Here is a 23,258-nt window from a genome sequence, read left to right as displayed (position 1 = left end):
CACCTGAGAAGGACATTAGTCAACCAAAATAAGATGCTTTCCCTGCTCCTCCTCCGTAATATCTCTATTATCATTCAGAGAGAGAGCTAAAGCTGCAATATTGTAAATCCCTCAATAACCGGTTTATAATTGAGCCTTACACCTGACATCTAACTTTCCCAAAACAGTGGTGGAGGAAGAACGCAAATCTTTTGCTTACGTAAAAGTACCTTAATGTAAAAAAAGCTTCACTGAAAGTAGAAGTCCTGCATTCAAAACCCTACTTAAGTCAAAGTATAGAAGTACAATTAGAAAAATGTACCCAACGCATCAAAAGTAAAAGTACGTATTCTGCACAAGTTATATTATTACATGTTACATTGTTGGATTGTTGATGCAGCAATGTGTAAGCAGCAGTTTGCTGTTGTAGCTGGTTGAGCTGGAGCTGCTTTATATACAGTCGGGTAGTCCAGCGGCTCTCAGTTTAAGGGGTCAGGAGGTCATAAAAACATCAGTGACATGATTACTGGGTCAGAAAAGAAAAATATACAAAGTTCTGCTACAGAAGTTAATATTTAAGAAACAAACTTTTTTTTAATAATAATGTATGATTTGACAGTCGTGCAGCAGAAGTGTAAATCACTCTTGAAACAACTCAACACCTAGACACTAAAGGTGAAGACGGTAAAACTTCAAACTGATAAATGTTACCATGAAACCTTCCCAGCTGATTACATATATTGAGGTTATATTTTTATGTGTTACAAGTTTTCTAAAATATCATGTTTAATTATGCAAAAATCAGGACACATCTTATTATATATGCACAATTTTGCGTACATTTTGGACAAAGCCAGGTCATGTTTCATGTTGTTGCCGTACAAGAGTTAAAGGTTTTTGCCATGGGAATTTTTTAGATCCCATATATTTTTAGATTAAAAAACACACAGATAAGTAGGGTAAAAATGTTAACTCATGGATTTCACCATGAAACTTCCCCAGTTGATTATTTAAATTAAGACATCTAAGAGATTTAAATATGCATATGAGGCATTATTTAATTAAATATGTGCTTTTTGCATACATTTCCAGAACAGAAATCTGAACTAAGATAAACATAAATGTGTATTTTGGACAGTTTCTTTCCATTCGTCTAAAAAAAAGACATATAATAGTAGCAAAATAGCCCAAAATCTCAAAATTGACCAGTGCATGATTTTATCTGCAGTGTCTCCCGTTGAAAATTAAATCTGATGGGCAACACCTGACTGTAATGGGACACAAGCCAAAAAAGTTAAGGATGACTTTATATGTTTTTCATACATTTAGACTTAGACTTAGAAGACCTTTAATGTCTCCGGGGGGCACAATACATAAAACACATACATGTACTTTGTGGATACGACGACACACATAGATTACACAGACATATCACACATAAATTACACATACACACACAGAATAAATAATGATAATAAATAACTAACCAATAAAACTTTGCCCTTGCTTAAGATGCACTGCTCATTTGTTTTAAATTTAATAAATAAATACATTTGTTTATTAAATTAAGTTGTAAATTAACTTGTAACAACAGCTGTCAAATAAATGTAGTGAAATAAGAAATACATATAGCAACTCAAGCAGTCCAACAACAGTTGAGTAAATGTACTTAGTTACTCTCCACCACTGAACCAGTCCACCTGGCTCTACACTCAGATGCCTCTGTGTGCTCAGCAGCGCCACCCAGCGGCCCGCTGTGTGTCTCCTCCGTCCGTGCAGCACTGACTGCAGAGGATGAGCTCAGCTGACCGTCTGCCTGTTATTATGTCCGCAAACAGGCGCCGCCAACACCCAAACTCAGTGCGGCAAAACAGGCGAGTGGCGCTCAGCTCAGCATCGTCTCTAATGAACGAGTGCGCAGGAAGAAACATGAGTCACGAATGAGGTCTGCAGGATGTCTTTTAAGGTAAGGCAGCCTTTTGCATCCATCATTCTCTGCACGCAGCCCCACAGGGCCTCAGCGAGGAACAACATCATCCCAGCTTCCTCTTTAAAGTGTACACTTGTTCATTTTGAGGGTTTATTTAACGATGTGGTGTTTAAATGTAAGCTGGTGTGAGCTGGAATTAACTGGGCTGCTTTCAGACTTTAATGCAATCATACAGTCTAGCATTGTGTCTGTGTGTGGGTATAATGGGGTATGATTTGGCCTGTGGTCCTGCTTAGATTTCATATAATCCTGTATAGTGTGCACGTGCTGTTTGATGCAAAACACTTCATTCAAATCCCTCATGTCTATTCTGAGAGAGAAGAAAGCAGTGTATGTGTGTGTGAGACACTGTAAACCTCTACTTCTGCAAAGGACACTGTTGTGTTTTCACTGTCTCCTCCACTGTCAGTGTGTGTATAATACCATAATGGTGGTTTAAGGTCACTGGTTGTTGTGTGTATTTACCCTGCAGAAGGAAACACCCCTGGCTAATGCTGTGTTTTGGGCAGCGAGGAAAGGGAACCTGGCTCTACTTCAGCTGCTGCTCAACAGTGGGCGCGTGGACGCAGACTGCAGAGACAGTGTACGGCCGCTGCATGTCCTGGCTGCTCAGCTGCACGCTTTAACCATAACCCACCTGTGGTAGGGAGACAGAGAGCTTCAAGCCTCACCTCTGTGGTTGCATGTGTGTGCTGAGTACCACCCTTTTATTTTTCTCATCATAATTAAGGGTGAGGGTTTCATGTGTTTAGTTTGGAAAAATCTGCAGAATTAAGCAGTTTCATCAGCTCATGTTCAGCATGCTGTCTAGACGTCTACAATAAAAACACCAGCAAGGTTGCTAATTAATCGTTGCAGTGTTTCTTTTCAGTACGGAACCACAGCGCTGATGGTGGCGTCCTACAGCGGCCATTATGATTGTGTCAAAGAACTTATCATGCAAGGAGCTGACATCAACTACCAGAGAGAGGTATGATGGGAAAATAACTGGCTCTCCCATACAAAACAGTATAAGACTTTTCTGGATTACAAACCAAAGGTCACAGTAAATTTGGAGTCTCTTCGTCACTAAAGGGTTACCAGTTGAATAGTAGAGACTCCAGTAAGTCACTGCTCCCAGCCAAGAAATAGTCTGTCACATAACCCCCTCTGTAATATGGCAAATTTTGATTTTTTTCAAGGTGCTAGTTGGTAGATTTATTTTTTATGTAAGCTACAGACAGTGTCAGGCTAGCTGTTTCCCCTGTTCCCAGTCTGTGTGCTAAGCTAAGCTAACCGGCTGCTGGAGACTCCAGGAAGTCACTGTTCCCAGCCAAGAAATAGCCAAGCACATAACTCCCAGTAATACCACAAATTTTAAGTTTTTGATCGCATTAAACTAAAAAGATACAATGTGTTAGTTAGTGAGCTTTTGAGGTGCAAGTTGGTGGATTTTTATTTCAATTTTTTTAACTACAGACAGTATCAGGCTAACTGTTTGCCCTGTTTTCAGTCTTTGTGCTAAGCTAACTAGCTGCTGCAGACTCCAGGAAGTCACTGCTCCCAGCCAAGAAATAGCCTGGTACATAACCCCCTGTAATACAGCACATTTTAATTGTTTAAATGCATTAGGTATAGCATGTTAAATAGTGAGCTTTCAAGGTGCTAGTTGGTAAAAAAAAAAAAAAAAATTAGCTGCGGACAGTGTCAGGTTAACTATTTCCCCTGTTCGTAGTCTTTGTGCTAAGCTAAGCTAACTAGCTGCTGTAGACTCCAAGAAGTCACTGCTCCTGGCCAAGAAATAGTCTGCCACATTACTCCCAGTAATACCACAAATTTTAAGTTTTTGATCACATAAACAAATGAAGATACGACGTGTTAGTTAGTGAGCTTTTGAGGTGCTAGTTGGTGGATTTTTATTTTAATTTTTTTAACTACAGACAGTGTCAGGCTAACTGTTTGCCCTGTTTCCAGTCTTTGTGCTAAGCTAAGCTAACTAGCTGCTGCAGACTCGAGGAAGTCACTGCTCCCAGCCAAGAAATAGCCTGACACATAACCCCCTGTAATACAGCAAAAATGTAATTGTTTAAATGAATTAAACAAACAAGGTATAGCATGGAAGATAGTGAGCTTTCAAGGTACTAGTTGGTAAAAAAAAATTTTTAGGTGCGGACAGTGTCAGGCTAACTGTTTCGTTTGTTTCCAGTTTTTGTGCTAAGCTAAGCTAACCGGCTGCTGGCTGCCAGAGGAGACTCCAGGAAGTCAGGAAATAGTCTTGCATATAACTCCCAGTAACTGCAAATTTTATTTTTTTTGAAGGCATTAAACAAACAAGATATGACACATGAGCTTTCAAGGTGCTAGTTGGTAGATTTTGTTTTAGCTACCAACCGTGCCAGAATAACTGCTCCCCCTGTTCCCAGTCTTTGTGCTAAGCTAAGCTAACCAGCTGCTGGAGAGTCCAGGAAGTCATTGCTCCCAGCCAATAAACTGTGCTTATGTTGTACTTGTGTTAATATTTAACACAGTTTTTGTACAGAAAGGTATATTACGCAGGATTTCCTAAAAAAAAAAGTAGCCTAAAAAGTGCTCCAGGGATGACACGTTTCTGTAGGCTGACACGTCGTTAGCGTTGCCCTGCAGTTTCCTCATCTGAAAACCTACGGGATTTTTCTGATGGATTTTGGATTATTGCAGAAGAAAAGCTCTGTGGCAACAAAAGTTTATGATACTTACATGTTTTGTTCAGCAAGATAATCTTCACTAATGACCACTTACATTATTTTTAAAGCCTAAATGCAATCACCAGAAGTAAAAAGCTATCGTTAGGCTATAAATAAACTACACAACGGTTGCATGACTCAACATCTCGACCACAACGAAGCTGTAAAACTGTGTTCAGTATGATGATGTTCCGTAGTCTCAGTTGGCCACATGTTAGCAACCACCTTTTCTAGGACACATAGAGAGTTCACAAGTAGGGTATTTACCAATGTATTTTGTGTTGTAGAACAAAACGTGAAAGTCTCTTAAGCTTGTGTGAACCACAGACCTTATCTGAGATATCTAACCAAAAATCCAGTGACTTTGAGACGAGAGAACCGGGAGTGGTAAAATGCTAACTCATCTCTGGGTTTTAGGACTCCTTACTGGGCAGTGTTTGCCACAGCTTCTTTTTAACTCTCTTGTTACATCTCCAGACTGCAAAACTTTGTGTTTTTGTCACAAGAACCTTTATTATAGTTGGTAGAAAATGGTATATTGAGAAGGGGAGGTACAGCAGGAATGCTAAAATGCTAATTTCCTTTCCTGGAGCACACACTTGTAAAATAGCATTCCCTCACAATGGACACTTTTAGCCAACTTCTTATTTTTCTGTGTCTGGGATGTTTCTGAGCACAACACGCAGGTGAGGACAACTGGTAGTAGATCATAAGCAGCACATGTCAAAGAGGAAGCTATGAAAATTGCTGACACAGTGCAAAAAAAGCAAATATAGCAAGGAGAAACGCCAAGCAGACAAAGCTGGGGTCGGCCTTCGCTTTCACTGGCGATAGTGTTTACAAACAGCAGCTGACAATTCCTGCATAGTATACCTTTAAACAAATAAGTTTCCAGTCTTTGTGGTAAGCTAAGCTATTTTTCCTCTGGCTGGACATATTTAGCGTACAGACATGAGAGTGGTGTCGATCTTCTCATCCAGCTCTCTCTGTATTCCCCAAAATGTCAAACTGTGCTTTTAGATAAATGTTCTGTAATGTCAGTTTTAAGTTTAAAAAATAGTTTGGCTTAAAAAAAACTCACATCAGTACACATATGTCATCATCTTGGGTTTGAGAATAAGAACAGCAAGATGAGAGCAAAATTCCCCCCTGGAACAACTTTCAGAAAGCAGTAGGTGGATATGCTGTAAACGTCCAGAAAAAGGTGGAGTGACCAGGGAGGAGACCAGGGCTGCAAACTGTCTCATCTTTTAGATTACTTTAAGAAAACACTTTTTAAAATTGCTTTTCTGTGAATTCACTCGAGTTTTATGAAATTTTATTTGACAGTGTGTTTTTCTTTGTGCTCAGTTTTTGGCTCTTTAGTTCATTTCACTCTCTCTATGTTTTTAAATGTGGTCTGTTTGTATTGTGAGGGACTTTTTAACTGTGTTTTAAAGGTGTTATATAAATAAAGTTTGGTATTATTATTTATTATTTTCAGACAGGTTCCACTGCCCTGTTCTTCGCCTCCCAGCATGGACACAATGAAATTGTGAAGCTCCTCTTTGAATTTGGTGCCTCTACTGAGTTCCAGACAAAGGTATGCTGCAGGGCACAATGACACGTATCACAGTCTATAATACTGGGTGTGATGGAGACTGCTGCATCTCCGCTGTGACTCAGAGTGCTTCATGTCGAGATAAAGAGACAAATATGATGCAAAAAAATATGCTGAAGACTTAAGAGACACTCTCTCTGCAGCCTGTAACACACAGTGGTGACTTTAACTATTATTCTCACTGTCAACTTGTTTTCTTGTGTGCTTTGTGGCAGGACGGCGGCACAGCTCTCACAGTCGCTTCCCAGTACGGACACTCCAAGGTGGTGGACACCCTGTTGAAGAATGGAGCCAATGTTCACGACCAGCTGAATGTGAGCCAAGTCTTCTGTCCCCTCTCACTGTCAGCACCTCTGTCTGTCAGGAACATGATGGTTAGTTGCACACAATGTCCCAGCAGCTGGAATCCAGCCGCTCAGGTTTCTGCAGACTGCTGAGTCAGACCTGACAGACATTTGGCAGGATTAGTGTCTGTCCTTAGGCCGGGGAAAACAACCTGACTGCACATACATATATTTATAGAATAGTAGTAAAATAGCAACATGTTGTGAATGCACTTTTTATCAGCTGGAAGGTTTCTTAACAGTTTTTAGAGATCCAGGTACAGCAGGAAAGTGTTACCCTGCATGTGACGTGATTCTTTTCTGTTTCAGGATGGTGCCACCGCTCTGTTTCTGGCTGCACAGGAGGGTCATGTGAATGTGATTCGTCAGCTGTTGTCATCCGGTGCCAAGGTTAACCAAGCGAGGGAGGTAACGTCCTCACCTCTCTAGCACCTCTCTAGATTTAAAATACACAGTCACACATACGGTCACCTCTTTAGCTCACAGCTCCTCCTCCTCATCCCTCCATGCCTGCATCGACTCTAACATTTCTCTCTCTTTTCACCTCTTCCCTCTTTTGCCTCTGCATCCCTCCCTCGTCTGTGTGTCCTCCAGGATGGCACTGCCGCCTTGTGGATGGCAGCTCAGATGGGTCACAGTGAGGTGGTGAGGGTGCTGCTCTTACGTGGTGCTGATCGGGATGCTGACAGACAAGTATGTAGTTCTTTTAGAATTATCTCAGTACATAAAAATGAACATAAAGGGATTATTGATTGATGTAGATGAGTCAAGAACATTTGTATTCTATAGGCCTGTGTACTACTCGTACAAATAAAATGATGTCACTCTATTTCTATGATACTATTACACACATAATATCTCAGAGTTTGAGCATCTACAGAGCAAACTCTTTCTGCTGATGAGGACCATGTAATATAGCCAAAAGCCTCAGAGTGAGTGAGTAAGAGGACCTTGAGTCCTGACTGTTTTGTTAAATGATTGTATGCGTTCTCTTGTCTTTCAAGGATGGATCAACAGCGTTATTCAAAGCCGCGTATAAGGGACACAACAGCGTCATCGAGGAACTTCTCAAGTTTTCTCCTTCAGTTGGACTTCTCAAGGTAAAGCATGCTGCCACTGACTTTAACATTTTTGGAAATTTGCTTACTCACTCACAAGAGCTGAGTGAGAAGATCAATACCACTCTAATGTCTGTATGGTAAATTATGTAGCTACAGCGAGGAAATGATGAGCTTGGCATACACGATAAGACTCCAGGAAGTTCCTGCACCGGGCCAAGAAATAGTCTGACACAAAACACAAACCTCAACTCATTCGAGTTTTACTGTACAGGGTTAAATCAGATGATTGATACCTCTCTCGCATCTATTTATTCAGAGTTCCAGCCAGCAGCCAGTTAGCTTAGCTTAGCATACAGACTGGAAACAGAGGGAAACAGCTTGGCTTTGTTCAGAAGGTCAGAGCCCACAGCCAAAAAGTTGGTTCTGCATACAAACATATTCATACTAAAATATTTAGTATTACATGTTTTCAAGTAAATGTAAAGTTACTCTTCCACTATATTGAGACAGACGCATCACTGCTACATAAACTAGCTGTAGAACAGTGCTTGTCTAGACAGGATATTTTAATGAGAACGAAAAACAATACCCATGTATATGTGGACGAGGCCTAAGTATGAAGTAAAATTAAGTATGTAGTGCATTCCAACTGCATACTATGTGGAGATTGTGTACTTGAGAAATGCCAGCATTTATACTCTTAGTAAGTATTTTTGAGTGTGAGATTATTGGACCTACTCAACCCCCCCAAAACACACTGCCTCTTCAGACTGTCCTATGGCCGACTGCGAGGCAGACAGTTACAATAATTAACCCATTGAATATAATAATTAGGAATGATGGCGAGGTTAAAGGGAAATTTCAATTTATTTCAACCTGTCTCCTATCGTCCTACATTTGTTTCAAGTGACTAGTGACATAATAATAATAGGTAGTATGTTAGCCGTTAGCCTAGATATAGCCGGGGCGCATAGTAGCGTCAGACCTGTTAAAACGTAAGTGAACGGGCAACCTTCAAGTGCAAAGTTAGTCCACTAAACAAGCTTTTTTTCCACAAAGACCGCCTCATATCATTAGGATAAATGTCAGAGAACATATAGAAAACGACATGTAAACGTGTTGTCTTACCTTACCGGTGTGCTGCCATGTTTGTTGACCATTTAGCTCTGCTTTCCAAAGCGCGGCTGAAATATATCTTGCGAGCTCTAGATAAAGCCCAGCTGGATACTACTCCAGGTGGAGGTGTCTCGTCCTCGGTCACATCCAGACCTTGAAAATAAGGCTGCAACCGGTCCCATTCCTTGCAACAGAGGCATTCCTCTTCTGTGGGCACTGGGGCACAGCATTCACAGGTACACCACCAATCTCCAGAGCTATGCAGCCTTGCAGCAGCCATTCCTCCTCTCTCGTCCTCTACCTGTTGCGCCTCTCTCTCTCTCCTCCTCCGTTCTTCAATTTCACGAAGCTCTTCGTCAGTGTATTCTGGCTCAAATTAATAAGGGCGGCCATCAAACTCTGCAAAATCAAATTCCTCCTCCACAAAGTCAAAATCTGGCAAAAAGTCAGCCATTATTCTATAAATCTTTCATAAAATAAATGAATGAACTTTTCAGGCTACTGTCCGGTTCTGCCTTCCAGCTGTTGCTGCTTGTTCAGGCACAGTATGAGATCTCTGCTTATTCTCGCAATATTTTTACATGTCGTTTTCTATATGTTCTCTGACATTTATCCTAACGATATGAGGCGGTCTTTGTGGAAAAAAAGCTTGTTTAGTGGACTAACTTTGCACTTGAAGGTTGCCCGTTCACTTATGTTTTAACAGGTCTGACGCAACTATGCGCCCCGGCTGTATCTAGACTAACGGCTAAGATGCTAACTATTATTTCTATGTCACTAGTCACTTGAAACAAATGTAGGACGATAGGAGACAGGTCGAAATAAACTGAAATTTCCCTTTAAGGTGCAGTTAAGAGGAAAACCTCTGGAGCTCACATAAATAATAACATAATATACATTTCATAATTTAAATTTGCCTTAAAATAATGCTGGACAATATTAATTCAGGTTGAAGAGGTCATGTTGAGTTACATTTGTACATCCATCCATTTTCAACCGCTTATCCAAAGCTGGGCCACAGGGGCAGCAGGCCAAGCAAAGTATTCCAGACGTCCCTCTCCCCAGTGACGCTTTCCAGCTCCTCCTGGGAAATCCGAGGTGTTCCCAGGCTAGACGGGATATGTAATCCCTCCAGCGTGTTCTGGGTCTGCCCCGGGGCCTCCTATCAGTGGGACGTGTCCAGTACAACCTGATCAGATGCTTGAACCACTTCAACTGACCCCTTTCGACGCAAAGAAGCAGCGGCTTTATCTGAGCACCCTCCGGATGTCCGAGATCCTCCCCCTATCTCGAAGGCTGAGCCCAGACACCCTTCAGAGGAAACTCATTTTGGCCGCTTGTATCTGTGATCTCATTCTTTCGGTCACTACCCAGAGCTCATGACCATAGGTGAGGGTTGGGTTGTAGATGGACCAGTAAATTGAAAGCTTTGCCTTCCAGCTCAGCTCCCTCTTCATCACTGCAGACACTGCGCCAAACCACTGATCCATCTCACGAAAGATGGATTTACATTTGTGGTAGATAATTTTTATTCAACTGTAATTCAGACCAGTAATGTTGTGGTGAATACAGTCAAAACAACAAGGGCTTGACACACAAGATAAAACCACACATACATAACCACACATAAGAAGAAGACATATTGCCTGACTATTCCTCAGTCTGAACAGTCAGTCACCTTCAGGCAGAGCCTAGCAGCTGTTTCCCCCTGTTTCCAGTCTTTTTGCTAAGCTAAGCTAACATGAGAGTGGTGTCAGTATTCTCATCTAACTCTTCACAACAAAGGGATTAAGCATATTTCCTAAAATGTGAAACTGTCCCTTTAATACTAACCCTGCAACACTGGATAACATTTATGTGTTGTCTCCAGAATGGCTCCACTGCCCTACATGCTGCTGTTATGGGTGGAAATCTTCGATCTGTTTTGCTGCTGCTGGAGGCCAACGCAGACCCCACTCTACCCAACAAGGTAAAGCACTTAGATTTGAAAGATGAGCTGATGATAAGTAGATGACTTCAGCTTTTAAACTATTTCTCATGTGTGTCTTGCAGAATAATGAACTCCCTGCAGATCTAACAAAGAACGATCGCATCCTAAAGTTGTTAAATCCAAAAATGTTAAATGGAGACAGCTGATGACCGACCTGACTGCTGCCTTCCTGCCTGTACCACAGCGGTGACGTGTACCGAGGGGAAACTAAAACAAACAATACAGTGTCAAATCTACTCACCTACAATATGTACTGTACATGGTGCTTGCTTTTGATTGCAACTGAAATGAAGCTGTCATATGTTGAATAAAACCTGGACAAAATCTAGAGCTACACAACGTGCAACCAAAATGCATCTGTCTGCCATGTGCATCATCTCCTTTACTCTGTTGTTCTACAGTTTATGCATTTATTTTTGTTTACCCCAGGTGTTGTAAGATTTCTAGATATTTTGCACACTTTTTATTTGCCTTTTTAATAGATGTAATAAAGTGTAAATTTGTTATTCAATCCTTAAGTGGCAACGTGCATGTTTATTAAATGTGTGAGGGTCAAGTCATTTTATTTTCAAAAGTCAGACGTTCTGATTTGTATTTTAGTATTAAAATAGATACCAGTCCATAGCCATTGGTAGCTTTGTCACCTTCTACTTATGCCAGTCCTCAATGCCTATGTGCAGTTTCACATAGATTGACCACGTCAGTGAGTAGAAAAACATGGGACAGACAGAATGACTGACTGACAGAATGACACACTGACAGTTTCCGTGATTATGTACAGCATACCATACCATGACTTAGTCATACCAAACATTAGAAACAACACCAACATTGGTCCACAGGGGGAGCCACAGCGATTGGTCGCATTTTAGCCATTTTGAAGCATTTTTCTGTTGTTATAGCGCCACCCAGTTGCCAATTAGAGTTAAATTTCTCCAGTCACCTTGAGGCGTCCTGTTCTACATATCTACCAAGTTTAGTAAAAATCCATATGGCGGTTAGGCCTAGATAAGAAATGAGCTCTCTAGCGCCCCCATTTTGTTTGATGGGGTCAATAATGGAGGGGTCCCCTCAGATTATGTGTGATCATATGCCTACAAAGTTGCGTGGTGATGGGTGAAACCCTTGAGATGTTATACACCTTTATGTGATGAGCCACGCCCTCCGCAATATTCATTGCCTTATAGAAGCTCAGTTTTAGTAAGTTTTCCAACTTTTGCCAAGAGGGAACTTTAGATATTGGTCCCTAGATTATGTTCACCCAGTTTCATGCAGATCGCTCAAACTTCCTAGGAAGAGATCCATTTGAAGTGTTTTTCAAAAAATTCAAAATGGCGGAAAATCTATATAAGCGGAAGTTATGGGTTCTTGAGGCAAATGTGTTCCTCATGAGGAGAGGCATCTCTGTGCAAAGTTTCATGTCTCTACGACATACGGGGCATGAGATATGCCCATTCAAAGTTTGCAATTTCAGTTGGTTGCTATAGCGCCCCCCTTTGGCCAATTGATGTAATATTGCTTCATTGGCATCCTCCCATGACCCTCTACCACTGTGCCAAATTTCACATGGATTGACCAAGTCAGTGAGGAGAAAAACATGGAACACACACACACAGTTTTCGTCTTTATATAGTAAGATTACATATTCTAGCAACAATATTATTTAATTGATTTTAATTTAATGACTAATACTCATTAGAACCGTGGTTCCTAACTGGAGGTCTTTTACTACTTTTGGTGGTCCAAAAGTGGGTCGCAGGTCCATTCTGAATGGACTGCATGACTCATGAAGGTGTCAAGTTTGTAAAAAACACTATATTTTGAAGTGCAGTGAATTTCCAGCACAGAGCTTTTATTTTGAAGTGCTTTTTCCTGTTGTTGTGTGAGTGACAAACAGACAGCTCCTTAACAGAGACAGTAAACCGGCTTGATGACTTGGCAAAACACAAGTATGGCGCTGAATATATTACACTGTGTGACTAAGGACTAATGACTAAGGAGAAATCCGGACCAGTTGGGAACCACTGCACTAGAGGGCAGTATTTTCAAATGTACACCTGCCTCACACCTTCAACACAATTTTATTATGTTTGATTTATTTAATTTCAGTTTTTTTTTTCTGCAGAGTAAAATAATTCTAAATATTTATTGTTATTAATATTATTATTAATAATAATAATAATAATAATAATAATAATAATAATACGTTTTATTTATAGGTGCATTTCAAGTTTAAAACAAGCAGCTAGATCATAAAGTCAAAGAAATCAGTAATATATGGTAAAAAACAAACAAACAAACAAACACATTAACTAGACAAAAATCATTATTATCAAAAGTAGATTAAAATAACTCATCATGATAAAGTCATTAACAGTGCAACATCTCTGCAGTAACGCTGAATTATATTTGTTTTCAAAAGCATAACTGATTTTTTAGTTCTTTAATATATCAAACATAATACACATTCAGTATACAGGGGTTAGTATACAGAGAGCTAGGGTATTTTTTTACGTAGAATTAGAAAGTAGTTTCACATATCGCTCCTTATTGACAACAAATGTTTTTTTATTGTTGAATTTTTATAATTCAAGTTTTTTATTGGTTTGAAAGGCTCAGTACACGGCATACACATATTATTTTCCGGGCATACAAGAATACAAGGCACATATGTTTTTTAATATGGAGGTGGACTCCAATTCATAATCATGTAGGCTTATCTTCCACTTTGATATGAGTCCATAACTGGTCCCAAGAAGATACTCCTTTCTCCTGACTGCCATTCATTTCACTGAGCATATTCATAAGATGCTTTTTCCACCATTGCATTAACCTTTAATTAATTCTTTCAATGCCATCAAGGCTGTTGTTGTCTCCCAGTGTCTTAGAATAACTGGACATACAGTTATTAGATCCAAAATAATAACAGAAAATGCACACTTGGATCTTTTCTTTCAAAAATATGGGAAAGTAGTTTTTAAAAAAGTGAGAGAAAATCAAAAACAAGAAAATTTGTAAAACAATTAAATAATAAAAATAATAAAATAAAAACAAACAATAGTAAAAAAGAAAGTTATGCCTTAAAAAACTTTTTTTTTTTAAATAATTTTATAAATCCATTTTTTTTTTTCTTTTTGGAGTTTGTGGGACATATCTTACCAAGTTGCTCGTTGCCTTTTTCCCATGGTCTTGAGATAAAACGCACCAATGTTCTCAGAGTTTTAGGCTTTAAATACTTGAGAGAGGCGTCTTAAAACAGCACAAGAAAAGTGGTGTTGCTCCAGGTTTCAAAGGGTTAAAGATATGTTCAGTGAGAGATGCAGTTGGGAGACAGTTTCCTCGAGGGCTTTCTACCAGAAAGGATCTCTTGGTAAAGATTGGGAGGAACAGAAGTCGTGGTTTGGGTTCAAATGATCAGGTTTCTGTGAGACAGGAGTTTCTTGTAGAAAGCCTTTAATGAAAGTTCTTCCCATGTGCCTGTGAAACCAGCATGACTGAAATATGACCTCACAGCTGCTGGAGGAGACAAAAACATTGTCACGTGACCACCCCGGAAGTGACAGACAACTTTGTGTTGATGCGGAAGAGACTTTGCGACTGAAGTTGTTGTGTACAATGAAACTGAAGTTATAGGCGACAGGATAAATAAACAGTTAGCGGGTTCACAGGTTTATTCAACGCGACAGGTTTAAGTTTGACCGACTCATCTCAGGCTAATGGCTGGAGGTAATTTACAGGTGAGTGATGGACTTGTAGCGAGTTAGCTAACTTACCTGGTTACGTAAGACTGTGACATCAGAAGAGACGTTAACGATTGTGCTTTTTGATGAACTGTCAGCTTTAAATGTACTAAAATGGCAAATTCAGCGCATAGAAGTTCGTTTATTTAGATATAAAGAAGAGCTGATTCGGTACACAGGTGTAGAAGTGGTGATTCATGGTTTTATTAATGTTTTTTAAAGTCATTTATTAATGCTTTCTGGATCATCAAGTTAATGATAACACTCAGGAGTCCATTTGACCTGTGTTTACTCATTTATAATGGTGAAAAGTAAATATTAAAGTATTGTATATAAAGGGTTTGATGTACTCTACTTGAGTATTTTATGCTTCTACATATAAGTTTAAAGAGAAATACTAAACTTTCTGCTTCACTGCATTTATTTAACAGGTGTAGATGAGCTGCTGGTTAGTTTTTAGATTCACATGTTGCATATAAATCATTTGATGAGCTTGTAAAATACACCATATTGTTACATTAACCAGTGGTTCCCAGTCTTTTACACATGTGACCTCCTACATTTTTTAGCCCAGTCACAATTTGCCTCAAGGAGCTTTACAATCTGTACAACATACAACACCTGTCGTCCTTGGACCCTCGATCTGATAAGAAACAAACCACCACCAAATTGGGAAAAAAGAAATACCTCAAGACACAGCACACAATAAAATTATAGTGTAGACCATCAGGGTGACAAAATTATAGATGGATGGTAAATGATGGAAACGTTTCAGACGTCTTTGAGCTTTTAGTCGTTCCACTAAAGAGATATTTGCCCGTGAAACTTATTTCTTATTGTTTAATTTAAATAACTGTTTGAGGCGTGAGCAGGGCAGATTAATCACTATTTCACTTAAAAAAGCTAGTGCAAATTTGTGCAGCAAAACTTTTTGTTTTGGTCAATCATCTCACGACCTCTCAGATTTATTTTGTCACCATTTGGAGGAGACTGATTCCTCAGGTTGGTAACCACTGGACTAAATCACAAAGTAGTTAAAACCAGCTCCACTTGGACCAGTTACACCAGTAAAATGCTTCACTTTAATATATCATACTCTCACTTTTTAGACATTTGATACATTTTTAATGACTTTAACTTGTAATGGAGTATTTTTACTGTGATGTATTTGTGTTTTAAATTCAATTACATTAACATTAGGCTTTATAAGTCATTAAATAGTCTCAACTATGAATTTGTGAGGTTGTAACAAAACATTTTCTGTAATTTAAGTCCATGTTTCTGCTCTTACAACTCTTAAAGCCTAATACTTTATTTTTTTGGCTTGTATGTACCTGTTGGCAAAATGTAGATCAACTTAACTCACTCTTATGACCATATTCTGTCATAAAACCTACCTCTGAACATAACCACATACAGTATATACATACTCTACGATTTAACCTTCATATACTTACCTGCGATGCTTGACAAAGAAAATGATCATTTGTCCAAAAATCAGTCTTAAATTTAGGTTAAAATTTATCTTGAAAGACTCTTAAAAAGCATTCGATTCTGCCCTTTCTGTACCATTTTCTAGTAAAGCACCCACATAAAAACGTTTTAAGTTGCAAGTAATTGCTTTATTGATAGTCAATAAATCATATGCTAATTAAAGAGTGTTAAATTATGTCTTCTAACTTTTATAACAACATTATTACCAAATAAAAACCATAAACACAAACCATTTTGTGGCAAACATGCCAAAGTTATTAACATCACCAGCTTCAAATAACAGAGCCTGTACAAATTATTCATTAACCACTAATAAACTCATTAGTAACTACTTATAAAACTTTATAACCTATAACAATGTGGTTTCCTAAATTCCTCTCTTTCATGTCGTCTGTTGTTCTCAGAAAGCTATAGATCTCGCCACCAAAGCTGCAACAGAGGACAAAGCCAAAAACTACGAAGAGGCCCTCAGATGTTACGAGAGTGCAGTGCAGTACTTCCTCCACGTCATCAAGTGTGAGGAGCCGATCAGTGTTTGAGTTCTGCAATATTTGTGTAATTCACCACAGCGCTGTGATCTAAGCGTCTTGCTGTGTTGCAGATGAGGTCAAGGGTGACCGGGCGGCGCAGAGCATCAGAGCCAAGTGTGGCGAGTACCTGGACAGAGCCGAGAAGCTGAAGGAATATCTGGAGAAAAAGGAGAAGGCTCCTCCGGCCAAACCCGTCAAAGAGTCTGGTGATAAAGGGTGAGTCAAGATCTCAGTGTTTGTTACTGTGGTTCTTTCTTTAGTACTCGTCTTAATTCAAACTAATGAGGGTCATATCTGCAGAGTTCAGAGACGGTAGTTTGAGTCTTGTTAGCTTCCCTGTGGAGTTTTCTTGTAAACACACAAAGTTAACAAACCTCAACAAATGCATCATGTGTGTCTTTTAGGTCTGACAGACATGATGAATGTTTTTCCCTCCACACAAAACATTTGCAAAACCAGTTTTCTGAACAGTTTAAAACCTGCAGTGGTTACATCCATGTTTACGTCCCAGCAGTCTTATGTTCCCCGTCTTTAGTGGCACATTTCTGCATTTCTTGACACATAACCACCATCGGTAGATCAGAGGAATAATAATGTGTATTGTGTCATGCACGAGACAAACAAGACAGAGTCCCATTCGTAAAAACATTCCTCCATAGTGCTGCTAGTGGCCAAAAACTCCACAGGTTACCTTTAAGTTTTAAAGAAAATGCTTAATTCCAAAAGAGCCTCCTTGAAAGAACAGCTGGAATCCTAGTTACAGGAATAACTAATAAATAAGAGATGCATGTGTATCCTTATAGTCAAGGTGTGTGGAAGTGTTTGTAGTCAAATTTGTATGTTTCAGGTTTCAGTTAAAGAGAATTAAGTATTTAATTTGAACACACCTATAATTAGGACACAACTCCTGAAAACTATAGGATCTGTGAAATCAAGTGTTACTGCATATCCATGAAAAAAGAAGTAATTATTTCAGTGTTCAGTAAAGTATCAATAAATCTTATATTGCCATTTGATTTCAGGGATGAAAGCGATGGGGAGGACTCGGAGAAAAAGAAGTTCCAAAATCAACTCTCAGGTGAACGACGCTGTCACTGCATTGCATGAACACAGACGCATACGCAGCAGTTAAAGATACACTGTGCAGGAATTTCAGTTCATTTCATTTTCCATGCATTTCAAAAGATCAAAGTCTTAACTGTTAAACCTTGTAATGGACCAACCTCCCAATGATTTTTACCTCCGCCAAGGAGGTTATGTTTTCACCGGCGTTTACCTGTTTGTTTGTTTGTCTGCAAAATAACTCTAAATGTTCTGAACGGATTTTAATGAAATTTGCAAGAAATGTTGATAATGGGACAAGGAACACATGGTAAAATTTTGGTGGTGATCGGTTGAAGCAAAGTGAATAAAATAATAAAATGACAGGAAATCCGAGCTGCTTGGCGGAGGTCTGCGCTCTCCGAGTGCTTTTCTAGTTTAAAATATTATACATGATGTATATCAGAGGTAAGATCTGACGGAGCTGAGGTTTTACAGAGTTGACAAAAAGTTATATATCTATTAATGTCATTGCACTCACAGTGAGAAGCCATTTTATTTTTAAAGCTGCTCAGGGTTGTCTTAATGCTAATCAAAATACTAATTTTTTAATCATAATCAGTTCTTAATATTGACTCAGAAGGGCTATGGAGTTGACATGTTATAGTTGTGACTCACCTGGTAGCAATATTATTTAATGAATTTACCAAAAACTAGAAAGTTTGCCAGTACTTGAGCATCATTCCCACCTTTTTAGAAACCAGGAAGTGAGACAGGAGTCATTAGGATTTAGCTAACACCTTTTACGCCGGATTAAATTATGTTTTTGTAAAAATCTGACTGAGTTGACAAATCTGGAGCACATCTTAAAGGGGCAAAATTTTTACAAAAATATACAGTAGAAATAAAACAAAGATGATTATAGCAGCACATTTTTAAAGTGATGTTCAGTACGAACTGTTTGTTTTAGTTTCGAAGGCTTTTAACACATTTTGTAATTGTTTTAAAGAAGTGAGTTCTCGTCAGGGAGAATTATGTTTAGGCACAGGGCAAGTTTAGGAGTTCAAAAATGAAAGCAGATGAAAATATTTAATGAATCATGTTTATTTCATTTAACTAAATTCTTTAAAATAATGTTTCACTCCAGAAACAAATAATTTTAAGGGTCTCCTTTTTTGGCAGGACACGATTTGTCCCAGTTCCCAAGTATGATGGGTGATTAATCCGCAGAGACCTCTCCCTCTGCCTGTATTTTTATCTTACTTTGCTGCGGTCAGGTTTGTGGGCTGCAACCTGTAGGCAGTGGTGTGTAACCCCCTGCCAGTGACCGCAGGTGAGGTTGGAACCTAATAAACTGGTTGCACCACGTAGTGACAATACACATGCAAGGGGAAGCTGTGAGAAGTGCAGACACAGCAACAAAAAAAAATGCAAATATAGCGAGGCGAAATGCCAAGCGGACAAGGCTCGTTCCAAAACGAGGAGGATTCTGGGGTTGGCGCCCACTTTTGCTGGCATGCACTGAGGGGGAGGATGTGGATGAAGAGCAATGCAGAGCTGACCTCTTTAATGTTGGACAGGTAGATAAAAGTAAAGATAGAGTATTAACTTTCCCATCACACCAAATGTAAGGCTCCCAAAATAGCTCAGTAACTTGCAGTGTACATAGAAGCAGTGAAGGGAGGAGGGGCCGAGTTTTAATGTTGTGTTTACAGACAGTTCCTGCATAGTATGCCTTTAAATATGATGTGCGAAATAGGGATAGACCGATATGGATTTTTTAGGGCCGATGCCGATACCGATTTTTTTCCATCACCCTTAGCCGATGACCGATTATGGACTGCCGATTTTCTTGAGCCAATATTTGGGGCCGATACTGCTTTTGTTCCCTCAATTTACATCAAGAAAATGACACAATGATAACAAATATTACAGGTCTCAAGTTTAAAATAAGAAACATTTATTGAACAGTAAAAAATACTAAAACAAGATGGAAAGTTGAGGTAGAACAGGTAGAATATTATTATTATTATTATTATTATACATTCAAATAAAAAAAGAGTTCAGTGCTCTTAAATCTTCCAGTAATGTCTTTATAAAATAAACAAATATTTAAGCTGAAGCATAAATAAAACAACAACTACTGTACACAGTATGATTCGCTGCATGTGCGCTGCAGGGTCTTCCGGCAACACAGAGCTGCCCGTGGATGCCTGTTTGTAAATCATGCCAGGGAAAAATAAATCCGCGAACCCACGCGCGTATCGGCCAATGCCGATACAAGTAAAAAAACTCAAATATCGGCCCGATATATCGGCCAGCCGATGTATCGGTCTATCCTTAGTGCGAAATATTATCATTGCATGACATGTCAGAAAATTATAATGCTTCCATGTAACAATCACCCCTCCCTCTTACAGGTGCCATCGTCATGGAAAAGCCAAACATTAAGTGGGACGATGTAGCTGGACTTGAGGGTGCTAAAGAAGCCTTGAAAGAGGCTGTGATCCTGCCCATTAAATTCCCCCATCTGTTCCAAGGTACTGAAAACAAGAGCTGACTTTAAACCTCCTGAAAATAAATAGTATTTAACGATACGGTTTTTATTTGTGTAGGAAAGCGAACTCCTTGGCGGGGGATCCTTCTGTTCGGACCTCCAGGAACAGGGAAGTCCTATCTGGCCAAGGCAGTGGCCACAGAAGCCAACAACTCCACCTTCTTCTCCATCTCCTCCTCCGACCTCGTGTCCAAGTGGTTGGGCGAAAGTGAAAAGTGAGGCTTGAGTTCTTTACGTGATGATTAAACTGCGATACAGCAAACTTGACAATGATCTCCACCTTCTGTCTCTCTCCAGGCTGGTGAAGAACCTGTTCAGTTTAGCCCGAGAAAACAAGCCATCGATCATTTTCATCGATGAGATCGACTCCCTCTGCGGCTCCAGGAGCGAGAACGAGAGTGAAGCAGCGCGCAGAATCAAGACAGAGTTCCTCGTCCAGATGCAAGGTGAGCAAGAGGAGATTACCTGAAGATGTGAGCTGAAATCTAAATATCAGTATTTTGTTTGTAAGTGCAAGAATCATTCTTCTTCTCTCAGGTGTTGGAAATGATAATGAGGGAATCCTGGTCCTCGGAGCCACAAACATACCATGGACACTGGACTCAGCGATCAGGAGAAGGTTAGTTACATTTACTTTGGTAATTCCTCACACTGTGTTATATGAATTTGTAAAGAAAATATTTGTCTTGAGGGAGCTGAGCCAGAAGGCGAAGCTTTCGATTTACTGCTCCAACTACATCCCAACCCTCAGCTATGGTCATGAGCTCTGGGTAGTGACCGAAAGAATGACATACAAGCGGCCAAAATCAGTTTCCTCTGTAGGGTGTTTGGGCTCAGCCTTAGAGGTAGGGTGAGGAGCTCGGACATCTGGAGGGAGTTCGGAGTAGAGCCACTGCTCCTTCGTGTCGAAAGGGGTCAGTTAAGGCAGTTCGGGCATCTGATCAGGATCCTCCTGTTAGAGGTGTTCTGGGCACGTCCCTCTGGTAGGAGGCCTCGGGGCAGACCCAGAACAAGCTGGAGGGATTACACATCTCGTCTGGCCTGGGAACACCTCGGGGTCCCCCAGGAGGAGCTGGAAAGTGTTGCTGGGGAGAGGGACGTATGGTTTGCTTTGCTGGGCCTGCTGCCCCAGCGACCTGGACCCGGATAGGCAGATGAAAATGGATGGATGAATGGATGAACAATTGTCTTTCATGCCTCTGGTGAACGAAGAATCCAAAAACTAAGGACATTGTTGATGAATGTTGTTGATCTCAACATTCTGATTGATTTGGGATAAAAAGGACGAAGATCTTAGGCATGGTTTTAAACTAGTTTTAGTAATTTCGCAGTCTCACACAACTCTTCCATCTTTCCTGTAGTTAAAACATCAGTTCATGTATCTCTTCATAATGGTTGATTTATTCTTTTGTCTGTTTGAGGTTTGAAAAGCGAATCTACATTCCTCTGCCCGAGGAGCATGCTCGCTCCTTCATGTTCAAACTGCACCTGGGCTCCACCCCCAACGAACTGACAGAGGCGGACTTCATCACTCTGGGCAAGAAGACAGAGGGCTACTCCGGGGCGGACATTAGTATTATCGTTAGGGACGCCCTCATGCAGCCTGTCAGGAAGGTTCAGTCAGCCACTCACTTCAAAAAGGTAAAAACACACTAACACATTACCTGTCCTGTTTGAAGCTGAGAGAAAAGGTGTCTTTGTCCTTACTTCTGTCCATGCCCACACAAACACACCCTAATTAAGGTTCGTGGGTCTTTATGGAACAATCCCGATGTTGTGGTGGACGACCTCCTGACTCCGTGCTCGCCCGGTGAGCCCAACGCCATAGAGATGACGTGGGTGGACGTTCCTGGGGATAAACTTCTAGAGCCAGTCGTGTCCATGGTAAGAAAACACTATAAGTGTTTAGAAGTGCATGTTATGTCCATGAGTGGTACTGAAAAGCACAAACTGCAGTGATCAGCATTTATAGTGACCTCCGTGATATTTTCCGTGCAGCCTGACATGCTGAGGTCACTGGCAAACACCAAGCCGACGGTGAACGAGCAGGACTTGGACAAGCTGAAGAAGTTTACCGAGGATTTTGGTCAAGAAGGCTAATAACACTCGCACTCTGCTCGTTAATAAGACTGCAACTAACTATTCTTTTCACTGTCAGTTATGCTTGTGATAAATTGATTCATCGTTTGGTCTAAAAAGAGTCAAAAATGGTGGGAAATGTCCATTAAAGGTTACTGGAGCCCAAAATTCTTACTTTTCAAATTTGATTGGCGATCAAAAATGTAAATTAAGTTACTGCATCCAGGGGCGGGACTTGGCGAAGGGTCAGTAGATAGGGCATTAAGTGTTCCTTTAAGGTTTAATTTGGATATGAAATTGCTGTTCTTACTGGAGAACTGACTAAAACGGTTAATCAATGATCAAACACCTAATTGTCGACTTTTTTACCAATCCACTAATCAACTGTTTCAGCACTGTTTATTAGTCAATCCACTGATGCTGTTGTTTACATCCACTCTTTTGTTAGCTTATATATTTCTTTTACTTGCTGCTTTTATTTTGCATCTCTCAGACCAAAGTCATAATCTTTAAAGAAAACTTAATCACTCTCACTGTCCTTCAACATATACATCAGGTAAATGCACATTCTCATCACTACATACCTCCTGATATAGTATGAGGGGAGTTATATTGCACTCAACAGAATCAGTTTCAGGGTTTGCTTTTGAAAATGGGAATTTATACTAGAATATTTAGGAATGCTGGCTCTCTTTTAAACATGTAAAACACCTTTGGAGGGTTTCTATTGAGTTACTGAATTTAAAGGAATCAAAATTTTGCACAATATTCCTTTAAAAGCATCTTTAAATTCTGTCTTTGCATATATTTTCTACTCTCATATAGTTTCAGACCTCAGTAGTCAGTTGCTGTATGTTCTGAAATATGTCTTTATTTAAGAGTCTGTTTTTGGGGTTCAGAGGTTTCTTACGGTTTACATAAATAAAACTTGTGAAGGTGGTCATTTGCACTTTTGTTGTATCCTCTACGACATGTTCTGTGAACTGAAGTCTCAGGGTTAAATAAACAACACAAAGAAAAACAACAGGAGTCCTC

The 23,258-nt window shown here is 39.9% G+C and overlaps 2 protein-coding genes across 4 annotated transcripts; both read left to right on the top strand.

Annotated features, from left to right (window-relative positions):
* The first annotated feature begins 1,767 nt into the window (after nucleotides 1-1,767).
* On the top strand, nucleotides 1,768-11,307 carry ankrd29 (ankyrin repeat domain 29). 3 transcript variants are annotated; one of them, XM_033621337.2, is made up of 10 exons: nucleotides 1,768-1,945; nucleotides 2,442-2,552; nucleotides 2,841-2,939; nucleotides 6,155-6,253; nucleotides 6,487-6,585; nucleotides 6,925-7,023; nucleotides 7,210-7,308; nucleotides 7,620-7,715; nucleotides 10,663-10,761; nucleotides 10,845-11,307. In XM_033621337.2, the coding sequence occupies exons 1-10, from the start codon at nucleotides 1,934-1,936 to the stop codon at nucleotides 10,926-10,928; spliced, it is 897 nt and encodes a 298-aa protein (XP_033477228.1). In that variant the 5' UTR covers nucleotides 1,768-1,933; the 3' UTR covers nucleotides 10,929-11,307. The 3 variants fall into 3 exon arrangements, with proteins under 3 accessions (XP_033477228.1, XP_078024624.1, XP_078024625.1); XM_078168498.1 differs by having other exon boundaries at nucleotides 1,776-1,945; nucleotides 2,442-2,611; XM_078168499.1 differs by lacking the exon at nucleotides 1,768-1,945 and having other exon boundaries at nucleotides 2,552-2,654.
* A 3,036-nt stretch (nucleotides 11,308-14,343) lies between these two features.
* LOC117253971 (vacuolar protein sorting-associated protein 4B-like) lies at nucleotides 14,344-23,244 on the top strand. The gene is made up of 11 exons (XM_033621902.2): nucleotides 14,344-14,519; nucleotides 16,421-16,532; nucleotides 16,618-16,762; nucleotides 17,569-17,624; nucleotides 20,008-20,127; nucleotides 20,203-20,359; nucleotides 20,442-20,590; nucleotides 20,682-20,763; nucleotides 21,566-21,785; nucleotides 21,888-22,028; nucleotides 22,143-23,244. Exons 1-11 carry the CDS (start codon nucleotides 14,499-14,501, stop codon nucleotides 22,242-22,244), a joined length of 1,305 nt encoding a protein of 434 aa, XP_033477793.1. The 5' UTR covers nucleotides 14,344-14,498; the 3' UTR covers nucleotides 22,245-23,244.
* Nucleotides 23,245-23,258: the final 14 nt, after the last annotated feature.

Source organism: Epinephelus lanceolatus, chromosome 6 (assembly GCF_041903045.1).
Source record: "Epinephelus lanceolatus isolate andai-2023 chromosome 6, ASM4190304v1, whole genome shotgun sequence".
NCBI lineage: Eukaryota > Metazoa > Chordata > Actinopteri > Perciformes > Serranidae > Epinephelus > Epinephelus lanceolatus.
Note: the sequence above shows the minus strand (reverse complement) of the source record. Positions and strands in the feature narration are given on the sequence as shown.

Coding starts and splice junctions, on each gene's coding strand:
- ankrd29 (XM_033621337.2), top strand. Junction 7,024..7,209: donor AGGTTAACCAAGCGAGGGAG/GTAACGTCCTCA, acceptor TGTGTCCTCCAG/GATGGCACTGCCGCCTTGTG. Junction 7,716..10,662: donor CTTCAGTTGGACTTCTCAAG/GTAAAGCATGCT, acceptor TGTTGTCTCCAG/AATGGCTCCACTGCCCTACA.
- LOC117253971 (XM_033621902.2), top strand. CDS start 14,499: ATGGCTGGAGGTAATTTACAG. Junction 14,520..16,420: donor TGGCTGGAGGTAATTTACAG/GTGAGTGATGGA, acceptor TGTTGTTCTCAG/AAAGCTATAGATCTCGCCAC. Junction 20,764..21,565: donor GACTCAGCGATCAGGAGAAG/GTTAGTTACATT, acceptor TGTCTGTTTGAG/GTTTGAAAAGCGAATCTACA.